General features: G+C 30.8%; 1 protein-coding gene across 1 annotated transcript in view; it reads right to left on the reverse strand.

Moving 5' to 3' along the window:
* Positions 1–20207, reverse strand: part of LOC123669886 (paired box protein Pax-6-like) — a 52215-nt gene extending 32008 nt beyond the window's left edge. The window contains exon 1 of the mRNA XM_045603406.1: positions 20078–20207. Coding sequence (XP_045459362.1) covers positions 20078–20207 — 130 coding nt within the window. The remainder of the gene's footprint in view (positions 1–20077) is intronic.
* Between the last annotated feature and the right edge of the window lie 4421 nt (positions 20208–24628).

Genomic DNA, 24628 nt, shown 5'->3' on the forward strand with positions numbered 1-24628 from the left:
ATTAAAGGCGATTGGAGGCTGATGATTCTCAAACTACAGCTGAATTAGCGACAGCTTTCGGAGTTAGCACTAAAATAACATTGGTCCATTTTCGTCAAATTGGCAAGGTAGAGAAGCTCGATAAATGAGTGCCTAACGAATTGAATGAACGCCCGCGCGAAATACGCGTCGAGACGTGCCTTGCACTGCTCAACAGACACACAAACGAAGGCATGTTGGATCGCATTGTTACTTGTGATGAAAAATAGATTCTATTCGACAATCGCAAGTGCTCATCTAGTTGGTTAGATCCTGGTTCAATACCTAAACAATGCCCTAATCGAAAAATGACCAGAATGAGAATGGCATTTAAGTTGAGAAAACAGCAGAAATATCTTGTGTAATGAATAAAAATTAAAAGCTCGACAAATCTTGCGTCACACGTAGCGTGTAGTGTGAACAAGTGTTTACAGTGTATTCATGAATGCGGCTGGTGAATGTTTTAGCCGGTTTAACACCCCATTAATATTTTGTGGCGTTTGTCTACTAATTAAGCAACATCGTTTCAGCTATCGAAGCCAGCTGATTATGCGTGATCACCATTTAAATGTTAATTAGATTTATTACTACACCTGATCAAACTTCTTTCGGTAATCTGTATCTGTATGTGTGTATACAAAGCGAAATGCCGATATGTTATTTTCTAATCAACCGACTTTAAAAAAGTTCTATGTTTTACTTCATGTTCTTTTTATGTTTGCTAAAATCTTCGTTCATTAGGAACCGATATTGAAATATTCTACTGTTTAAAACGACACACTCCAAAGGTGAACTCATATCCCACAAATCGGGATATGATAGTGTAATCAGAGGGAAATCAAAGGTCACTCATACTTTTTTTTTATAGTGTTTACTATTTCGGAGTTTGGGTATTAATAAAGTTGTGACCTGAAGACGAACGGTGAATTTGTTAAAAAGCAATAAAACAAAATATAACATTTATTCCTTTATTGTTAATATTAAAACCAAACCTAATATATGTATATTACATACGTAAACTATACGTAGGTATATATACACTAGGCGGCACGATATCAGACACAAACATGTATATACCTAACTAGGTATACTTACCTATTAGTGTTGTTTACGAAAATAAAAATATTACCTTAAACATATTTGGCAGTTTTACTTGAAGTAGATTTTTTATTAATATTTTAATACTCGTATAAATACAAATTAAATGTATAGCAAAACGAAAGTTTGACGTACCTATTTGTAAATATACACTAGGTATATCTATACAAATAAATAAAATTGGAGTGTCTGTTTGTAAAATTAAAATAACCACATTTTACTAAATGAATATGGTTGGATATTTTACAACTTTTGTCTGTCTGTCTATCTGTACGTCTGTCTGTTTGTTCCGGCTAATCTCTGAAACGGCTGGACCGATTTTGACGGGACTTTCACTAGCAGATAACTGATGTAATAAGAAGTAACTTACGCTACTTTTATTTTAGAAATTTATTTATTTTATAACTCCACGCGGACGAGGTCGCGTGCACAGCTAGTATAATTAGCTAATATATATTAGTAGCCCATAGACAAAATAAAAATATTTTATATTAAAAAAAATAGGTACGTATTTATTTAATTTTATGTAGATCACAAACTCAACCATACACATATCTTGACACCCACACATACATGTATTCATAGTACGTATATAAGCTCGACTCATACATACTCGTACACCGAAACATCTGAACCATAAAATAAAAATGTTTGTTAAGTGTTAAATTTATAATTAGTTAAATTATCAAGAAATAAAAATAAACGATTGTTACAATTGTTAAATAATTCACATTAAGTACCTAATTATTTCTACAGCAAATTAGTTTAGTATAATCAGACATTTAAAATACGCTGGAGATTAAACGAAACCCGACAATTTAATTTGAGATGTTTTTGTTAATATAACAAAAAAAAAACTGTTTTAAAGATTTTTAAGTCAGATTTTCTTTATCAACTGGTTGACTACAAATCCACGTAACAATAACTATCTAGTTCAACATAATTTAGTTAGGATGACACTGACGATATAAGGCTTCTGCAAGATCATACTCCACTTTCCCACCCACTTACATCAAGAATCTGTGATTTTATACCCACACAAAGAATGTGTGATGTTATTGTTAAAGACCTACTGCTTAATAATTACTATTTTTACTTCAAATTCACTTTATTTTCAATGTTTTACATTTTAAACTTTTGCTTTTTAAGAAAAGGAATATTAAGTCTAGCCGTAATAAAGGTTCAGAAAAATTATTGCCACTACATTTGTTATTTAAAGGAAATCTGTTGACAAAATATTATAAAAAGTAAAACGTGTCAAAACTTGCAGCTGTCTTCAAATTACAAGACAATTTGACAAATACAAAGAAATACAAAAACATTTAGGTACTCTGGTATTTTTAAATAATTACTAAAATAAAAACTTATATCATAGTAAGCTATTTTTCTGTATTTGGATATTTACTATTTAAAAATGTAGCGTGGTAGTATTAAAGTTAAGCGAATACAAAAATTATAGTTACGCGTAATTATAACCATAAAATGATAACTACTTACTGACGATGCTTTGGCGCAGTGGTCGCACCAACTCGCTTATGCACTAGCTGTTATAGGTTCATTCCCAGCACACACAAATGATTGTTTACGCCATATTTAACTTTATCGTGGCCTGGTTATTTGTAATTTTTTGGTATGTGTATCAGAATTCTAGAAACAGGACTATCATTCTACTGAGGCCATTAAGAGTACAGAGTTTTTGTAAATTTTTATGTTTATTACTCCGGCTAATTAATACTTGAAGTACTCATGCATACTTAATACTTGTTTTATTACAAATTAGCGCATATTATCTATTGGCAACAAGTTTTACTACCAAGTCCTAATTATCAATAAGATAAAACGTAATCGTAGATATAAAAGTAATTTTGAAAGTAAGTTATCTCAAAAGAAAGAAATTAAATAATTTGATATAATATGCGCGAACTATCGGCGCCGCTTTAATTCGGTGATTTAAATTACATTATACTTTCAACTTTTACTATATTTATTTTTACACATATAAAACTTCACACTACCACTTATATACTTCTTACTTAATTTCATACTTCATTTACACTTCCTATAAAATTTAGTTTGTGTATGTTAAGGTTGTTTGTTATTTGAATGTAATATCTTTTTTGTGGATGATACATGAACAGTAAAATTATCGTCACGTTTTAGAGATAAGTCACTTCATTTCAGCCTATCGCAGTCCACTGCTGTACATAGGACTCCACAAGGTCGCGCCAAAAATGGCTTGAACTCATGTGTGTTGTCCATAGTTACCATGCTGTGCAGGCAGGCTGGTGACCGCAGGGATGGCTGTGTCGCACCGAAGACGCTGCTGCCCGTCTTCGGCCTGTTTATTTCAAAGCTAGTTGATGGATGGTAATCCCTCCATAGGTTGGCTTTTTATGTTCCAAGATGGTAGTGGAACTATGTTATCCCTTATTCGCCTCTTACGACACCCATGTGAAGTGAGAGGGTGGATAAATCTTCTTTACTGCCGTAACCACACAGCCATAGAGCACAGCATTAGAGATAAGTGTATTTCGTCCATTAATGGCCATGGCTTCATCATCAACGATAGCGAAATGAAAGTTTTAAACTATAATAGGTTTGAGAATATTTTACACATATTACTCTAAGTCTTTTATACTTGCTGAGGTCGGGGTTGTCAAATAATAGTTAAAAAAGAAAGGTTAAGTCAAGGTATCAGAAAATGTCATCAGTAGTTACAAAATATATTGTAAAAATAAATTAAAATTCTGAAAATATAATTTTGCTTGACAATTTTATATGAAGTAAAAGCAATTCTACAAAAAGACATGACAGTCTTTTTCTAATCATCATATCATAATGTTTAAAGATAGCGTCACCTAGCCATAAGCATAACATAAACGTACAAAAAACATTTCCGGTAAATGAAATTAATATAAACAAGAAAACCCGCGCAGTACCAACCATTTAAGTTTCGTGCCTTGACATATCGATTGACATTTTATGTTATTGCTGGAGATAGTCCCTTGATTCTTATCAAGATAGATAAATAGATCTGCCTATCTTATATCTTCTTATCGAGATGTTTTAATCAGACAGCTTTTTTTATAAACAGACATACTGACAACTGTTTAGTGTCAATATTGTTAGAATAATTTAAACTTAGGAAGTCCTCTGGAGGCTCAGGTGTTTTAGTGATTGTGAATAAATTATATCTTACACATAAATAAATAAATTACTAGAACATACACACACGGTCGTCTATTCCTAAAGTAAGCAACTTAATACTTGTGTTATAGGTTAAACATACATATAAATAAAACATATATTAATAAATATAATTGGGGTGGGAATCGAACCCATAACCCCCGGAGCAGAAAGCAGGGTCACTACAAATTGTGCCAACGGGCCAGTAACACGTAAGTTACGAATAGACTTTAATACGAGGTAAAATACTCCAATACGATTTCACCTCAACTAATTTACGACAATTTTTAAATTCACAGGTAGCGAATAGCAATACACCGTAAATAACACCTTATTTAACACCGTTAATAACACTTTATTTTTGAATTAACGCAGTGTAAGACGTCCTCCAGCCCGTTGGACTGATGATCTACGTAAGATTGCCGGTGTAAGCTAGTTGAGGATTTGGAAAACCGGGATTTCTGGCGCGAACTTGGAGCCTATGTCCAGCAGTGGACTACGATAGGCTGAATTGATTGATTGCTTGAAAATGAAATTCAATGGTGAGAAATAGTAAGATATAGCAAGCTTTTATCAGTTGGATATCGTCATACGTCCGATAGCCTTAACGGCTACCGATGAAACAAACTTTTAGTAGTGTAAAATTTTGTTAGAAAATGTTATCTTTCGATTGAAAATGCGGAGAAACGTGGTAAAGGTGTGCGGTAAGATGCATTAGCTGTGGGTGTCAATTTTGTTGCATTTTTTAATATGGGAAACCGGTTGTATTATAATGTGCACACTCGTCACGTTTTAAAACCCTCTATATAGGCACCCGTGTGAATTGAAGTTGATCGTTGAATAAAAAGTAACAATTACTTTAGCAAAATATCTTACCTTTAAAAATGTACAAAAAAATTTAGGATACGATTGATATATATATGTCTAAATGGATCTGAGTACTTATTATTTTATATGTGTCTATAACACTGGTTACAAGCAATTTAATGCGGATTATACCTTTATGTACAAATAAGAGGTAAGCTTATTGATTTTCCTAAGTATTAGTTCTCTATTCAACAAGCCAAAGTCAATAATTCTCTAATCTATCTATCTATCTATATATATATATATATATATATATATATATATATAAATATTTCTCTGTATGTCCTTTATAGAATCGTAATCTATGCATTTGATCATGTCATCATCTTCCGCAAAGTGTTTTGCACGAGCCCACAAAGGTTGAGATGATACCACCAAAAAAAACGTAGCAACGCGCGCAGAATACAGCTAGTGTATAATATTTTGTAACTAAACATTTCACACCTTAATGACGTGCATAAATGAATTTAATGATAAATGAATTAATGAAATAAAATTTACCACTCACTAAAATCAATTAAATATAATACGTTAAGAAAAGAAAAAAAACTCTACTATAGACTTCTATGCCAGTTTAATAATATTAACGATTATTTTATGTATTAAAAAATTAATGAAAAAAATTATTACAATTTACAACACCTTTTTCAATGTACAATAGTGGGTAAGGCTTTTTTTATTAACTAACATTTTTTTACCTATTATTTATCATTCTTGTATTTCATGCGAGATATTGCCAATTTTATAATAAAAAAAAAAAAAAAAAAAAAATTAAAGAATAACTGCGGAGTTTCTTACCGATTTTTTTTTTCTGCAGAATCTACATTCCAAATCAGTGGTAGCTTCACTTTTAGCTATAATTAATTAATCAAGACAAATCTTAATATATATAAATCTCGTGTCACAATGTTTGTCCGCGATGAACTCTTAAACTACTTAACCGATTTTAATCAAATTTGCACACTGTTTGATCCAACTTGAAAGATAGGCTTTATTTTGTTTTGATATATGTAATTATTATATTTAAGAAAAAAAATAAGGCGATACGAAGTTTGCCAGGTCAGCTAGTATAATTATAATTTGTAAAATGATCATTCTAAAGTACTTTTGATGCCTATTTGAATAAAGTAATTTTTTATTTTGATTTTCATCATATATTTTAGTACATAATATAAATGCAAACAAAGAAAATTATAGGTACAAAGGGATTTTTAAATAATTGAAAACAATATTTACTATACAATATATAAAGTAATTCATCATTACAGCCCATACAGTCCACTGCTGGACATAGGCCTCCACAAGTTTACGCCAAAAATAACGTGAACTCATGTGTTTTGCCCATAGTCACCACGCTGGGCAGGCGGGTTGGTGCCCGCAGTACTGGCTTTGTCGCACCGAAGACGCTGCTGCCCGTCTTCGGCCTGTGTATTTCAAAGCCAGCAGTTGGATGGTTATCCCGCCATCGGTCGGCTTCTTAAGTTCCAAGGTGGTTGTGGAACCTTGTTATCCCTTAGTCGCCTCTTACGACACCCACGGGAAGAGAGGGGGTGGCTAAATTCTTTAGTGCCGTAGCCACACAGCACGTAAAGTAATTACTTACAAAGTAATTACTATTATATATTTATTTGATTATATACTCATACACATTTTTATATACGGTTTTTTAAGGATTTGTTATAATAATTAAACTAAGGGCACAGCAGGAAATTTCCTGCTCAAAATATGAAGCAGCCCGACTAGGGTAGTACCTCAACCTTGCAAAATTAAGTACTTCTTAGAAATCAACTAGCAACAAATTCTAAGCCGATTAACATAACCTATTTACAGCAAGAGCTTTTTGGACTTGATTATTCAATCGAAATAATTGTTTTTAAAGAATAGAGTGTTTGCAATGAAATCATGTAGTGTGTGTATATCATCGTGTACAAAAATGGACAGTGATTAATTGTTTACCAAAGTTTTTTTTTTATTTCTTATCAATTCCGCTATTTAACATTGTTTCACTTCACTTCAACCTATCGCAGTCCACTGCTGGACATAGACCTCCACAAGCTCACGCCAAAAAATGGCGCGAACTCATGTGTGTTGCCCATAAATACCACGCTGGACATGCGGGTTGGTGACCGCAGGGCTGGCTTTGTCACACCGAAGACGCGACTTCGGCTTGTATATTTCAAAGCTGGATGGTTATCCCGCCCTCGGTCGGCTTTTTGAGTTCCAAGGTGGTAGTGGAACTGTGTTATCCCTTAGTCGCTCTTTTACGACACCCACGGGAAGAGAGGGGGTGGCTATATTCTTCACTACTGTAGCCACACAGCGAAAATTAAATTAATTAAATAAATTATATTAATTTAAAATTCAATTTGTAGCAGTTAAATTATTTAAATTGTAATAAATCGTTTAATTCTTGTTTGATGTTGTTTGATGTTGATGATGAAATAAATAAAATTAGAATGTCTGTTTGTAATATTAAAATAACCGCTTTATACTTAATCCATATGGATATGTATACACGGTACATATACCAAAATAACCTTTTTTTACAATTTTTGTCTGTCTGTCTGTCTGTGTGTTTATCCCAGCTAATCTTCGAAACGGCTGGACTGATTTTAACAGGACATTCTTTGGTAGATAACAAGACATTCTCGGGTAGATAACAGGACATTCTCTGGTAGATAGTTACCTGATGTAGCAAGGAGTAACTTAGGCTACTTTTATTTTATAATTGATTTTATAACTCGGTGAACTGAACAATAACTTTTTGCTAAATTCCACGCGGACGAAGTCGCGGACACAGCTAGTAATTAATAAAACTTGGTAACGAAAATCCTCTGAAAATCACCTTTAGTGATAACTCTGCTTTTACACTATGATAAGTTACGAGTATGCAGCCAACCCGCATTGGAGCAGCGTGGTGGATTAAGCTCTGTTCCTTCTCCTAAACGGCGAAGTGTATATTGTAATATTCTTTTAAGTAATTTACAAATGTGTAATTACGTATTAAATAAATATTTTTTTAAATAATAACTATATAGTTAAAGTTAAGTATTTCTCATCAGTGTGTTTGCACGCTAATTTAAATGTAGTTATTTGAAAATAATATAAGACTAGTCTTATACACCAGATTAGACCATCTCGATGTGTTTTCATTATAAAGCTAAAGTGGAGTAAATAGGCTTCTGTGTATGTATGCTTTACCTTAGGTTGCATCGATATTTATCGACATCTTGACCATATCGAATAAATTCAGGGAAAATTAATACACAAAAAGGTAGGTATTTGGCCTTAAAATATTATCTTACGACTTGTAAATGTTAAGTATCATTCTATAACCGTCCATCGATCTAACGAGTGGGTTTCGAAATCGCAAGCGTGGAGAAACATGAGATGTCTGATTATCTCGTGCGATCTTTATTATTTAAATTCACTTAAAGAAAAATGTGTTAATTAAAATAATAACTTTACCTTTGATTTCATTTGACCTTTAACGCCTAACAACTGTATGGTATTTACCTACTAGTGCTGTTTAACAGCGTTGATATTTTGATATCCTATAGGATGATATATCTATATATAAGTTTTAGATAACACAGTTTTCTAATGACAAAAGACCTAAGCTTTACCATTTCAAGCCGGCAAGAATAGTTTTACCATAATTATAACGGAACAGATTGGAAAAAGTATTTGTATTCTAGATAAGTAGTAAATCACTGGCGTGCTACGTGCCAATCGGGTCAGAAGGCAATGTCAGTCAAGTGTTTATAATAATTAGTTTAATAAATACTTACACAAGGTTTCCATGGAATTACCTTTAGTTTTAATTTGTTTCTTGTCTAAATATGCTCGTAAGAAAATTATACGACAATCGTTTTGTAGTTAAGAAAATACCATCGACTAGCTGACTCGCGCAATATATCTCAAGTTAACATTGATTAGCACTATCTAGTAGTAAGTAAACTGTATAATGCATTTTTTTTTTCAAATTATACCAACAAGTTTAAAACAGCTAAAGAAGCAATTATAACAAACTTTTTTATCAGATGTGTAGATCATAGTTACAATCAAAATAGCAAAATTCTGTTATTTTCGTCATTTTAACGTAGAGGCTATTTTTACCGAAAATCTAAATGACAAACAAAATTGACCATGCGTGCGCGGTACACCTACAAAGGCACCACCGTAGAGTTTTAAAAACTCCATACTTACGTATGTTTAAAGATTTTGTGGGGAGACCGCGCCCCATTTAACTTTAGTTAACTTTATTATTTGTCGATATAGCTTTATAAAAGGTCTTTACCAAACAATTTAATACATAAAATAAGCACTTAAAAAGGTGCTAATTTATTTTAAAAAAAGTAAATTAAAATGTTTAAGATAGTAATTATTATAAATTAATAGGAATAATAAAAAGTAAATAATATATATAATATTTATATTACGCATTCAAATATTTAAAAACCATTAAACAAGGAAAAGTAATGTTAATCTTATACATACTCGTAATAAAACTATTGTATACCAAGAATAAGCAACAGTACAAAAAAAGGAAATAACCAATAAAATATAAACAAAAAATTCTATTTTGAGTTATCCTATCACCCATAGCCCCCTATTATATTAAATATATTCAAAACAATTTCCCTTTCCCTAAAAAATGGTAATAATTTTATTAGGGGGATCGCATATTCGTAATAATCCATTAGTGTCTAATAACACTGGCTCAATGTAATACTTCGCACCGACACAACGAAAAGTATTTTAAAAGCAAAATGACAAAGATGTTTTAACATTATTTATTTCATAAAAATACTGTTTCACACTACTGTTAAACATAATATGTTTAAAATAAAATTTCTACAAAATTAAAATAATTTGAAATGATCATACAGATATACTAACTATATTACCTCAAATATAACATTTCTTCCCAAAAAAAACATAATTGATCTTTTCTGTGTATTATAAACAGTTACAACTAAGGAATTTAATTTGATATGATGTTTTAATAAAAAATTTCGTAGATCGCATGGTGCTATGTAATTGAACAAACAATCTTATAATATAATTATGTTTGCCTTACAAGACAAATTAGCTCGTTAAAACAATAGTTTTTTTTTTAATTAATAATAAGGTTTCTGATATGCGTAATGCATTAACATTAACACACTTACAAAAAAAAAAAAACTAAATAGATAAATGTTATCCATGTTTGCCTGCGTATGCAATTAATAATTAAAATACAAGTGTAATGCAATATTTAATAAAAAAAATAAACAATTATCTGCCATAGACTAAAATTGTAAATGTAAATGACTTTCATAACCTCTTACCCCTTCTAACCCCTTAACGCCGTCCCCTATCCCACTGCTGAGATAAGGTTCTTTTGAGAATGATTTGAGCTTGTCCATGATGCTCCAAAATTTCGTCAAACTGGCAACAACTACTAAACTTTGCTCGATTCAATTTGCGACGTAACTAACTTATAAATTTCTGCTTTATTTCAGTGTGTGTAATTTATTATGTGAGTCAATTGTATTCTTTTGAGAAATAAATTATCTTTAATTTTAACAATTTATCTGTACGTCGTATTTAACTTAACTAACTATAATGGTTTATCTAACAGCTATCAAACGTTTAAAATTTATCTATTCTTTTGAAGAAATGCATGTGACATGTTGCAATCTCTGTATAAATAATCCATTTTTAAGGTGTTACAATATCTCTGAATATCAAATTATTTTAAACTAGCTGGATCTACATACGTCATCCTATCTAACAAATTGTCAAAAGCATAATAATGAAAATTAGGTAAATGATGGTAACCTCCCAAAAAACATTAAAAAACTTTTACATATCTCACGTTCGGTAAGTAGGTTCTTATTACATCCAAATGGGGCTTGTAGGTGACTAATTAGCGCTCTAGGGTAATAATGTAGTTAGAAAAGCCCTAGGGCGGTAAGTAATTAAAAAAAACACTTCTTTCTTTCAAAAAGTTCGCGTACATCTAACCATCATACTGGCAATAGACATCATGCATTTAGCCCAATGACCAAAGAGGTCACTTGGCTATTCAGCCTTGTCTTCGTGTGAGTATAATAGTCATCAATTTTAAATATCGAACAGCGAGCTCAATTTTGAATTTGAAAAAAAAAAATATTAAAAGTTCTTTACTTGATTCTTTTTAATGAAAAAAGATGGGAAAATATAATATTAAATTTGAAAAAAAAAAACAAATAAAATTTTTTATTCTTGTAATGCCGGTTTTTTTCTACTTACCTCACAATCGAGATGTAAAGCAGAAAAGTTAACTCGGGTGTAAGCATCGATTGCACCCTCGATCTATAGGCGCCCTCGCTGCGCCCTGCGAATTATCTCGGGCTGCAACTGATGCCTTACAGCCCTCGGCTACTAATCTACTATTTAAAAAAAAGTAAGCCGAATCGGTCTAGCCGCTCTCGATTTTTATGCTAAAGAATCGCTTTTATATTTATATGTACTATAGAATAGAGAATTGTTGTAAAAATTATTTATTTCGATATGAGGTATATAACGAAATATGTTTTATATCGAATTATTATATATATCGAATTATCGAGTGCTGAGTTTTGAAATCAGTACTATCCTTTTTGTAGATAGTGGGAGACAAGCGTACGGTCCGCCTGATGGTAATAAAAAACGCCTTCAACGCCAAAAATACCGCAAACGCATTGTCGACCTCTCCCGGTCCTTTATATAATAAAATTATAATAGACTAATAAATATATGTGACTTTTGCGACCAGTTATGAAATAAAAACATTTGCCAATAAGAAAGCTAAAATAAGCACAGTCGTAAGGATAAAGAAAAATTAAAAATGACCTCATAAGCTACTGTCTGAGAAGCGTCATCGCTTTTACTACAGTATGGCGTTTAATTTCCGTACAACGGGAACGACTGCTTTGAATAGTCTTTGAGATGTAATGAGAAGACCCACAGGAACACGCACCTAGGCACAAATATTTGTAAAAATACATCCGCTTCGAGCAGGAAACTACGCCAGAACGGCGGGACCGCCTTACAAATTGAAATTATTTCTCCAGTAAAAAATATAAAAGATAAATAAATATTATTATGTGTCCCAATGAACCAAAAGTAATATTTTAAAATTAATGTCTTGTTTGTACTAATTAAAAATGTTTCTTTTCTATTGTTGTTACAATATTACACATGGAGACAGAGGCCTATGGTATAAAAGATGTTGATAATGATGATACGAGTAGCCACCGTTTGAATTGGCAATACCTAGATAAATTCTCTAGAATACGCGTATATTTATGAAATTTAAAATTAACGTTGGTTATGGATTGTTCAAGAAACTTGACAATAAAAAATTTAATGACGAAATTTCACATTAGTTTTTTTATTGTAGTCCTTTTTTGGTGTATTAATTTTTATTTTATAATGAAAAATAAAATAAATCCTTAACAATGACACTTCCAGTTGCACATATTTCTGTTAACTTGTGTATATATATGTATAATACTACCCTACAGATTGTTAATTTCTTGAAATGTTTATATATTGTATTGCGATGTACCCTACATATAAATTTTTGTTTAATTTTAGTGTTTGTTATTTCTCATGTAAGTGAATTGTATTCTTTTGAGAGTTACAAATTTTTGAGTTCCTAATCTAAAACCATACTGTACCTATTCCCTTTTAAAATTCGTGTTAAATCTTTAAATACTTTATATAGGTAATTAGAGCTTTAATATAATAAAAATAAATTAAAAATTAAATTATTAAACATTATTAATGTTTTAACCGCTTCAAGTTTTAATCCTCGTTAAATTGTTTTACTTTTTAGCGTTATTTTTATAGCTTATAGAATAACTTTCTAAACACGCTGTCTACATCTAACTCTACAAGAATTTTTCAGCCAGTATCATAGACTCCGATATCACACTTTTAATCAAAACAACTTCCACTTCATTAATTAATTATATATTGATATAGATTTCTAAATGTTTAAGTATTAATATGCATCGATGGCATATAAAATTCTTGTGTAATTAACTGTGTAAATCACTTTATTAAATGTATAGTAAGTATCTAGGATCTAGATTTACATAATAAATAGTGAAGTTTATTTCCCGAAAAAAAAATTACAATTCACTCAATCGAGAAAAACCTTTATTTTTCAATGCAAATTAAATTTTTATTTCCTTGACATTTAATTTCTCATACTGTCATCATCACACGAATACAATAAACATTCTTCGATGTCCTAATTCTAAGAAATTGTACATTTTTTTTATGTTATAATATACATCATAATATAGAAAAAATTGTAACCTAAAGTAGGCTATGTGACGACAACAATTGACGCAGCGACAAACAACGCATTGTACATTGACACAGTGAAAATATAGTTCAACATATATTATAGCTAACCAGATTTATGAAAATAATAGCTGCGCTTTGCAGTTTTACCCGCGCAATAATAATATATTTTACAAATGTTATCTACCTAATTCTGAATCTCAACTACGAGTATCTACATACCAAGTTTTATTACAATCAGTTTTTTGCGTTCAAGAGTAATAAACATCCATCCATCTTCACTACTTTCGCATTTATAATATTAGTAAGCTAGAACAATTGTTTTGTATTATTAATACTTGTTATTAAGTATGTATTTTTTTAAATAAATTCTAAAAGCTTCGAATGATATTGTGTTATTTGTGTGTTCTAGAAATTTATTTTAGGTATATATAAAGCCCGCAAACTCCACGGTAAACATTCCCAAAACAGTACGCACCCAAGGCAGTGCAGTACGATCCTTTCTTCGACTACTACTTGTATGCACTTGCTGTCAATTTGTTAATTAGATTGAGACAGCGGGGGCGGTAACAATAGTAGCCTATAAACACCTGCAACGCCACAAAAACATCACAAGCGCGTTGTTGACCCTACCCCTGCCCCTCTCAGGAGCTCTGGCCACCTTACTTACCAAAAGAATACAACATAAGCTTCTGTAAATTTGAGGTACTTCCCTGGAAGGGCTGTTCTAGATTTTGAGCAAGCTATTGCCTGCTTTTTTATATATAATTAGGTTGGCAAAGAAGCGTACGGCTCACCTAATGGTAAACGATTACCTTATTACTGTGGTATAAGCGCATTGCTGAACTTGGTCACCTTACTCATTCAACAACAGGTGTCCTTCTGTAAGGTTGAGACTCCGGGCTGCTCCATAATTGAGCAAGAAATCCTCTGCTGTGCCTAACTCAGTTACAGCTATTGCCAATTGTCTATAGTAGGGTTCTTCCTTCAACTACCACGTGTATATTTATGATTTACTTTTGTTAATAAAATTTGGATATACGACTTCTATCCATTAGGTTATCTAATCTCTGAAATATGTATAAATTTTCAAGATTTATCTTTTAAATATTGGCGTTAAGTATGGATACCTGTCTGAGCAAGAAGATTTTATCCTTTACAGCATGGCTGTTTTAAATAAACTATATAATTTTCTAAAATCAGTTAACAGGCGTATAACATACATACATCATATGTGTAAAAAACAATATGTGTCTTTATCAGTTATGTATAAGTGGTTGCTAAATATATTAATCATTTACAAGCAAACATATTTTTATATGATTTTGTTATGCTTATATGTGATACAAATATATTTAAAAAATACAATATACAAACCAAGAAATTATATTGAAATCTATATCAACTTATCAAACAAAATGTAAATACTTACTGTGTACTAATACCAATACATTTAAATGAAATACAAACGAGATATCAGAGGGAATCAAAACTATAGATTATCACAAACTTATCTTAGGATTTCAACAGATACTCGAGCCTTTAATCTAGCTTACACCAAACTAGGTAGTATCTGTGACTTAATGCGGCTCTTACTGTTTATATTTGTGTAGTGCGTGGATAATAAATTCGTCTCTTATTTAAATTTGCTACCATTACGTTGTAACGTGAACTTGTCTATGAATGACACAAACGTTGTTGACCACTATTTGCCTATGTATCTAAATAGTAAATAACAATTTTCACGAAACTTAAACATACGATAAATAGATCTAATTATTCGTTTATGTTCATTTAATTAATATACATATATCACGACAAGTAAACCTATGTAAAAACAACTCAAATGAAAAAATATGTAGGTATATTAATCCTATGTTTTCGTATATCTAAGATATAAATTTCGGGTCACGATGTCTGTGGTAACATTTCTTCGAAACGGCCGGACCAATTATTAGGATTTTTTTAATGTATTAAGCAGGTACCTAGGTATAAAACTAGGTACACAGGTATAATCGTATAGTGATCTTCATACTGCTAGGTGACTATGGTGTCCCTATTTAAAACTTTTTCAAAGTTTTCGTTCTTGAAAGTTAATGATATAGGAAAACGTCTGTGAAGTCAGCAAGTAAATTATAACAAAATCAACTTAACGCTGTCAAGTCTTAGTTATAGAATTTTTTTAATAACTAAACTAATAAATACTAATAAATACTTTTTTTAATTAACGCTCAAAATTACTGCAATAACCGTACATCGTGTAATGTTGACTGTTAAAATATTAGACGAAAAAAGAATACACAACTCTGAGCATTTTAAGTAACTGTCATAATCTAGCGCGACATTGGCAAGTTAATATTAAATTTATAAAAATTATAGAAGGTGAGCCAGCAACTATAAAACGAAATCCGGAAAATAGGCGCATCTTGCGCCCAAAAAACTATTCACAAAAAGGTTACGGTTTACAGCGGCTAGAAGAATTCGCAGCATTTTAAAGGTATTTGTTGCTTATAATTATAATGGAAAATTTTAAGCATATTTATTTTAACGATTTTATGTTTCGTTTATATTTATTAGAGCAACAGACAATATAAAAGACTTGTAAGAAATCAAAAAAGCAATAAAAAAAATTGTAATTGTTTCTTTGAATTAATTTTAAACACTGAAAAATGTTAGTTGTTGTAATACAGATTAAGCGTCGTCCATTAGAATTTAAATTAAAATGTGTGCTAACGATATAGTTGAAATTTTACTTTTTTGACAATATGGCTTATGCGATTAACATATGTAGATCCCAATAGGCGCTACCTCTAAGACAGAAGTCATCATGCAGCTAAAATCACTCGAGTAATTTAATTGTATCGAACACAACATATGCATGTACGTGTGTATTACGTGTACAAAAATCATTTCTCTTAAACTCGAGTACGATTCCTGTTATCATTAATCATAAATTTTATGTCGCTAACAACATCGAGCATATAGTATTGATCAACCTTCACCGGAAACGCAGTAGCGTTTATCTATCAACCGATCTACCGATTAATTAGTTCGATCAGCAACACAATGCAGCCAATGTCCTGTGATGTGATACATTTCGCTCACTCATCGCAGCTGCCTTATGACAAAATAAATGACAATCCATCAAATACAACTTGTGAAAATTTTGAAACGACATTTGAATTTCTTACTGTCGGTCTAGCTTTTTGAAATACGTAAAAGATATAAATTAATTTAATGAACCTTAACAATTTCCCGAATAACATTTTTATTTTAGCACTGAAGAAAATATTAACTACTTAATGAAAAATATTTCAGCTATAAAGATTAATAACGCTTTGTTAAGTTTTAAATAATATTAACATTATATATGGTAAAATAAAATAAAAATGGCTAACTGTACAGTATAATATCAATATAAATGTGAAAATAATGGATTATTATACTTTATAGATTACTTTATTTAAAACGGCTTAAAAATTACGACATCATTTTTCTCTACAATGTTCAGGCTAATATTTTTAATCATTAACTTATATTATAATTATGAAATGTATAATAAATAAGTTTTTTAATACAGAATTTTTTGATATTTTCGAAATATTTTGAACGTAATACCCTGATTGACTAATTCATTATCACCAAGCCTACACTATTGTAGTTTATCGATAGGCTCTTTCACATAAATATACTATACATTTGTTATATGTATAAAATCAACAAGAAATGGTTTTTGGAACATATACTTCAGAGAGAAATACAAATGTTATAAAAGTTCGTTATATTTAAAATTAGAAATATTAAGTTACATTTTCGGTTTTTGATACGAGCGTGTAGGTAGCCTACCTGCCTATATATTTTAATTTTTATAGTTATTCCATCCTCAGGGGAACATAATAACATATGAAATACAAATGACAAGAAAGTTTATATGGATTTTGGAAAAGTAAAAGTTAGAACGTAATATTTTTAGATTTCTAATAAGAAGTAAGATTGAGACATTCATATATTTAATTTTGGTCTAAATTATTATTAAAATTTAACTCTGCCGATGGTGAAAAAGGCGCTAAAAGTTCTTATGCAAGCTTTCTTATTCTTAAGCTGGAAGTGAGAATTTTTTTGTTTGGGCTCCATATTAGAAATAAATTAACAGTATTTCAGCAATTTTGAAAATTAAGCCCTTAGTGTTAAACAATCTCTGTATTTTTTAAAGATTATATAATATAAAGTCATGTGAATTAATTGTATTGTTTTGTGCTGTTTGTTTCCAAATAATAATAATAAAAAAGTTATATAACTTTGAATTAAATACAATAATTAATAGCACGTATCATACAACTTTAAAAAATTTCTACTAAGTAAGAAAAATAATACCTATATAGATGACATTTTTACTAACTCTTTCTAATTAACTGTGGATACCGATAAATATTTTTTTTTTCTACAACCAAGAGCGTAGTGTATAGTTCGTATCTAGTATATTTTCGAAATAAACTTTTATACCTACAAGGAATTCAATAAAATATATTTAAGGTAACTATGTTTTTATTTTGCTAAATGTGATTTCGCTATTTTTAAAATTATTAAACTTACTTTATGATTGATATGATTAAATTTAAATGATTGACCATACAAGTACTAATGAAGCAACTTTTCATAAACATATTTTTTAATACAAACATATGCATCAACCGATAACAAATACATATTTTTTTTTATCTTATAAGGTTAACAAAACCAAAAAAAAATTACTAAAAACCATGTAGACATTACAGTGTAACACACTTCGTTTATTATTGTAAATGTACTTTAAAATAGAAAGACAACTTAAATATTATTATTAAATTATTCTTATTTTTTTATATCACACTAAATCAAATATAATAATTCTGTTTGCTCGTATACTAAAAAAACCGAATTAATTATATCGACAAGCAATACAACGTAGGGTTACATACGCGTTGTCAAAGATTACTCAAAAACTACTACTCAGATCTTGATCAAATTTAAATAAAACTATATGACAAGCATTAGCTTTTGATTAAAGTAAGTTTCATCAAAATTGGTAAATCCAATTAAAAGTTATGCAGTATCATACAACGTAGGTCGACGAAAAAATTAGTCAAGTAAATACGCATTCCTAGATATAGCTCAAAAAGTAATTGTCAGATCTCAATTAAATTTAAATGGGACCACATGACATGCAACACCTTTCGATTAAAAAAAAACTTCAAAATCGGTCCACCCAGTCAAAAAAAATACAATAGAATTGAGAACCTCCTCCTTTTTTGGAAGTCAGTTAGTAATAGAGTAATTGCTATATGTTCAAAGCTTTTACGAGCAAAATATTAACATTCTTACAGTAATTATAAAACAATAACAAGCCCAAAGATCATGTACCAATACCAGCTGCAATATTTTAAATGTGCCAACATTTTTGTTTATTTTTAATAAATTATAAATATACATAATATATAATAATAATAAGCATTGTAAGGAAAGGTGAACTTTCTGTTTGATATATCTACAACGAGATTATTTCTAAATATGGTTATAAATAAATACATACATATGTATACATATATATGTATATTTTTTTATTTCAGTTAAGAACTATCTATAACATATTAAATGTTATAAATCAACAAATCAACATTCAGAACATGCCGACGGGAAAAAGAAATACAATAAAATATTTTTGGTACTTATATACATTTTCGTATAAGCCTACCTACTTATATTAAGAATCTTAATATTATATATATTTAATAGACACGAATATATTTTAAATAATAAGTGTAATAATTATATTCTTAATTTACGTGCTAATATTTTTTGATGTAATATAAAGTAAATAAACTTTTCGACCTCACATTGATAAAACATTTTAAACAGTCTGGTGGGTAAAACCCGAATTTAAATGAAAAAAAAAATGTAATACAATTATAGAATTAAGACAAAGTAAGTTCTTATGAGAGTAATTAATGCACATTAATGTTAAGAATCATTCGTGTTTTTTTTTAATAAAAATAACTGAACAAACTTGTTTATACACCTGCTAATTATGAATGTTCGACATTCAGATGTCTGTCCTCTCTGTCAAACTACCAGTGACTAATTAAACATTTTTTTTTCATGTTACTGACATTATGATCTATATGTAAAATAGGATATTTCCCATGTTTGCTGTTGGCTATAAGCTATATATAGCGATATTTCGGTACAGGGTCTTATAATAGTGTAAGCGCCATGGTCACGGGTTTGCTAAAGTTTTTACTGGTCGATGCCAAAATATGCATTTGTAGCCATATCTACCAATATAATATATCCCTTTTCACATATAATATAAATATAAAATATATCATAATATAGGTATAACTTTAGTTACGACTTTTTTTACAAACTAAAGTTATTGACGACTGAAATGATAAGACATTATAACGTGACGTATTCCAATTCTGAAATTTTTTTTGAGTAATTATGATTGCAGATATATAATCTGCTGTATTTATTTTTCTATTTAATTAAAGACACTGTAGTGTAACAATAAAATAATTCCAATAGATAAACAATGTGAACATACCGTTTGGTGAAATGTTAAGCGGCTGTGTGATGGCTGCAGCCGCTGGAGGCGCCGGTTCCATCTTCCAGGACGCGCAGCACGAGGCGGGAGAGAACTCGGGTGTGGGGCCGTTGCCCGCCGATATCAACATGGTCGAGCCACCGCGGACGAGATCATAAGCACCAACCAACACAACAGTTCACGAACGATCAGTTCTTTAACCTAAACAAGTTGAGAAACTACGGACGTACTCGGCCAGCACGCGCTCGCTTGAAGCTCAGCCAGAACACTGAAGAGCGCGCTTGCCGTACCGGCGCGCCCACTCGCGCGCCTACTCCCATTAGCACGCCTCGGAAAAAATCACCGCCGCCAAACAATAACAAAAAACTGCCTTCACTGAGTCGAACCTCAATACACCTCTCACTCTAACGCTCTTAATTCGATTTCCGAACGCGTCAAAAGCAAAACTACGGCAGCGCTCGATTCATTTACAGCCTTCCGTCCTGTTCTTTGAGTTTATCGAACCTAATAAAACACTATGATACTTGAATGAACGACTATAAAGGCTTTAGTCGTTCAAAAAAATGCTACGACTTAAGATCTTTTATAATCGCGCCTGAATAAATCTACTCCTACTCACACTCGTGCGATTCAGCTTAGGCTTGAACTGTATGAAAGGGACAGGTGCTCTACCGCTCGGTAGTAGTATTACAGTAGTGAGCACAGGTGATCTTTCACCATTTCTTTATAGCGAAGGTGTTAATATATACCTCTCTTGCTTTATCTTTTAATAGTTGGCGCATTGTAATAGGGATAGCGATATTAAAACAACGACTTCTTAATTAAACGTAGGTCTAGTTAATCATGCTTAGCATTCTAATAATTGATGTAACAAACGCAATTCTATCCATTCTAATTATGTTGAAGTAGAGACGTTATTACATTCTTCGCGCACTTCGTTTTGAGGTTATATGTATTTTTAGTATTTATTATTTATATGGGAATTAACTAGTGTTTTGATAATAGCAGAAAAATTAAATAAGGAATATTTTTTTGTTTACATACAAGCTACAGAAAATAAAAAATAGACGTCATATGGCAGTTTCTCTTCACAACATGCCGCCTATTTTTTTAATAAGAGTTAGGTAGAATCTAATTATCAACAGTTTTGTTAATAAAACAACAGCAATTATTTCATATTGTCGGCATAAAGTACTCGCATTCAATAATATATATAATAGAACGTGTATCAGTGCAACGTTTTTATTTATAATTACAGGGAAAAGGATTGCCGGAAGGTCTTGGTCGAAATGCAACTGCTACCACCTTGTAGTTTTTGAATCGTTCTTTTGATCGTAAATACACTTTCATTGTGCTAGCTCTTTAATTTGAAGCAATCTCGATCGACGTTGTGGTTTCCGCTTACAGATACAATGGCTTGCTATCTTTATTTTATTTTTTATGTAGAGTGAGTGTACTAGGTTTTACTTTCATGGTATTTCTATAGAATAATCAATACATTCAATATTATTTTAATATGTCGATCTTTTTATACTTCATTCTGGTTTATTAAGCCGTTTAAAGGATTCCTCTTTGTTTTTATATTATTTTATGCAGTTAGCATTTAAAAAAAAAAAAACTACCAAGAAAATAAGCCCTTTTTCTTCAAATTAGGTAACTATATGCTTTTAGTACTAGAAGATATTTTATATTAGAGATATTTATGTAGGGATTTAGTGAGCAAGCTATAAAAAAAGTATTTATTTACTTCAATGTTTATCCTGTAGGAATATTGTTTGAGACTAAATTATAATTTTATTAATAGGTATATGGAAGACTAGGTAAATAGTAATCTAAAACAAAAGATCTACTAATAAGTATACTAAATTTTATTTGTGATAAAATTAAAAAGGCATAAAAATTAGGATACCATTTAAAAAAAAAACAGCCCGAATAGATGTTTCAATTTTAAACTGTTACAAGACTTAGGAAAATAATTATTACTAACCAAATATATTTAACCGACGTAGGAACGTCGTTTTGATATTATATTAAAAAAATGATCCCTAAGACACAGTAATAATTTATAAATTTTTGTAAACTTAGCGCTACTTTAATGTCTATTTCAACCTGACTAATGTTCTAATAAAGCACTTACCGGTATCAATCCTTTGACAACCATTATTTCAGACCTCATTAGATACTAATGGTAGCCTGTCTTTATAACAACGAATGGTGAATAAATATCTGTTCTGATTTGTTTTAAATTGACAGTAATTGACGGCGAACAAATTACACAAAAAAAGAATTGTAATCAAAAATAGTAGCTATTTTAGTCAAAAAATCAAAATCAAAAACGAAAATTAATTTAAGTGGTCTTCAAATAACTTTTATTCGTCTTTATTGGTCACATTGCTACCATATCGTAATTTCTTATAAATTTAGTTATGTCTCGTATGTTCATGTGAAGCAGCGTCACTTAGATATCTTGAATATTAGTATAATTTGAACCAAATAGTACACTTTAGCTATAAAAGCCTTAATAAGATATACCTACGACGTTGGCGCAACGGTCACAGTACGGCTGCGGGTTTGATCCTCGCACATGGCAAACATTTGTATTGGCCATACAGATGTTTGCCGTGATCTGAGTAGTTCTGTTTGTATGTTATAGGATATTTATTTATTTATTCATTTACTTTATCCGCTGGAATAAAATCATTTCTTACTTAGAGAAAAAATAAAGTAGAGCTTAATTCTTCACACTGATTTAATCCGAATTGCGGTTAGCTGCTTTACCTACCTTAGAGTTTACTCTGTTATATGAAATTATAATTTCCTATTACCTCTTACAATGAGATGTTGTTTTTATAGATTGAAAATTTTAAAATTGACCTTTAACACAACTTTTATAGAAATTACATGAGCTCTACCCACTGATCTCGACTAATAAAAAAATATCATACTTTTTACAATAGTGAGAAAACAACAATTTATAGCATTATAGAAATGAAATAATTAAAAATAACATTGTCAACCTTAATCTCTTATCATTTAATTTAATTGAAATATGTAACATAATTACTATTTAAAGAGCGATGTGTAATTAGATATATGACAACAAATTACAATTACTATTACGGGGAAATGCTGCCAGTATTCTTGGCACCATTCCACGCGGAAATTATTTATAACGTAAACATTCTGTGAATATTTAATTCTTATGTTATGTATTATAAATATGTCATCATCATCATGATCATTTCAACCTATCGCAGTCCACTGCTGGACTTAGGCCTCCACAAGCTCACGCCAAAAATTGGGCACGCTGGGCAGGCGGGTTGGTGACCGCAGGGCTGGCTTTGTCGCACCTAAGACGCTGCCGCCCGTCTTCGGCCTATGTATTTCAAAGCCAGCAGTTGGATGGTTATCTCGCCATAGGTCGGCTGTAAATATATATAATATTGTAAAATTTCCAAATAAAAACTTAACCCTTTCAATATTACTTTTATGTTTTTGTTATTTTTATAAATAATAAATAAATAAAAATTTACAACATACACACACGGTCATTTGTTCCTAAAGTAATTAATGCTTGTGTTATAGGTAACAGCCGACTGGCATAGCTACATTTTTTTTGATAAACATACATATAAATAATACATATATAAATAAATATATATATTACACCCAGACTCAGGGTCAGAATCGAGCCCACAACCCCCGGAGCAGAAAGCAGGTTCACTACAAACTGCGTCAACGGGCTATTTTACAGCAAATATTTTTTTAATGTCAATTCACAATAGTCTACTCTTATATTATTGGATTCCCACACCCTGGCCTAGATCTATAGGTATAGAGACTTCATGTACCTATTATAACAATCAATAACCGAATTAAAGTAAAATTTTTACGTAAACATTAACATACAAAAAGTTGTTTTCAAATTTTTGTAAGCCTTTTTACACACCATCTTGGCATTGACTTATTCTAGCGTAGCTAAACATCCCATGAAACCGCTAGAGCTTTTTACATAATATTAATATTACATCGATTATGTGTATTAATTTGAATGTAATCGATAAATGCAGAAGATAAGACGCACGATTGAATCTGACTTTCATACCAAACCACTTAACCGACTTTAATGAAATATTTAAGAAATTTTAATAAGTAGCAATATCTAAAAATGTTAATTTCGTTCTATCGTAAAATATTTTAACACTTTCTTCCTAGATACAAAGATAACTTTGGTTGTAGGTAGGAACTTGTGCTTCGTACATACGTATCACAGAGAAATATATTTTTAACTAACTGACCCGGCAAACGTTTGGTGGTGGCACGGTTGGTGGTAGAAGGGTGAAAATTTATTGTTACGTGTATTTTATATGCCAAATCATAATAAGATAGAAATATAAAATTTTGTCGAAAAAAATGTGGTGGGTCACCCTTATCATTTAGGGGTATGAAAAATAAATGTTGGCCGATTCTCAGACCTACTTAATATGCACACAAAATTTCATAAAAATCGATCCAGCCGTTTCAGAGGAGTATGGCAACAAACACCGCGAC

This window comes from Melitaea cinxia, chromosome 4, assembly GCF_905220565.1.
Source record: "Melitaea cinxia chromosome 4, ilMelCinx1.1, whole genome shotgun sequence".
NCBI classification, from domain to species: domain Eukaryota; kingdom Metazoa; phylum Arthropoda; class Insecta; order Lepidoptera; family Nymphalidae; genus Melitaea; species Melitaea cinxia.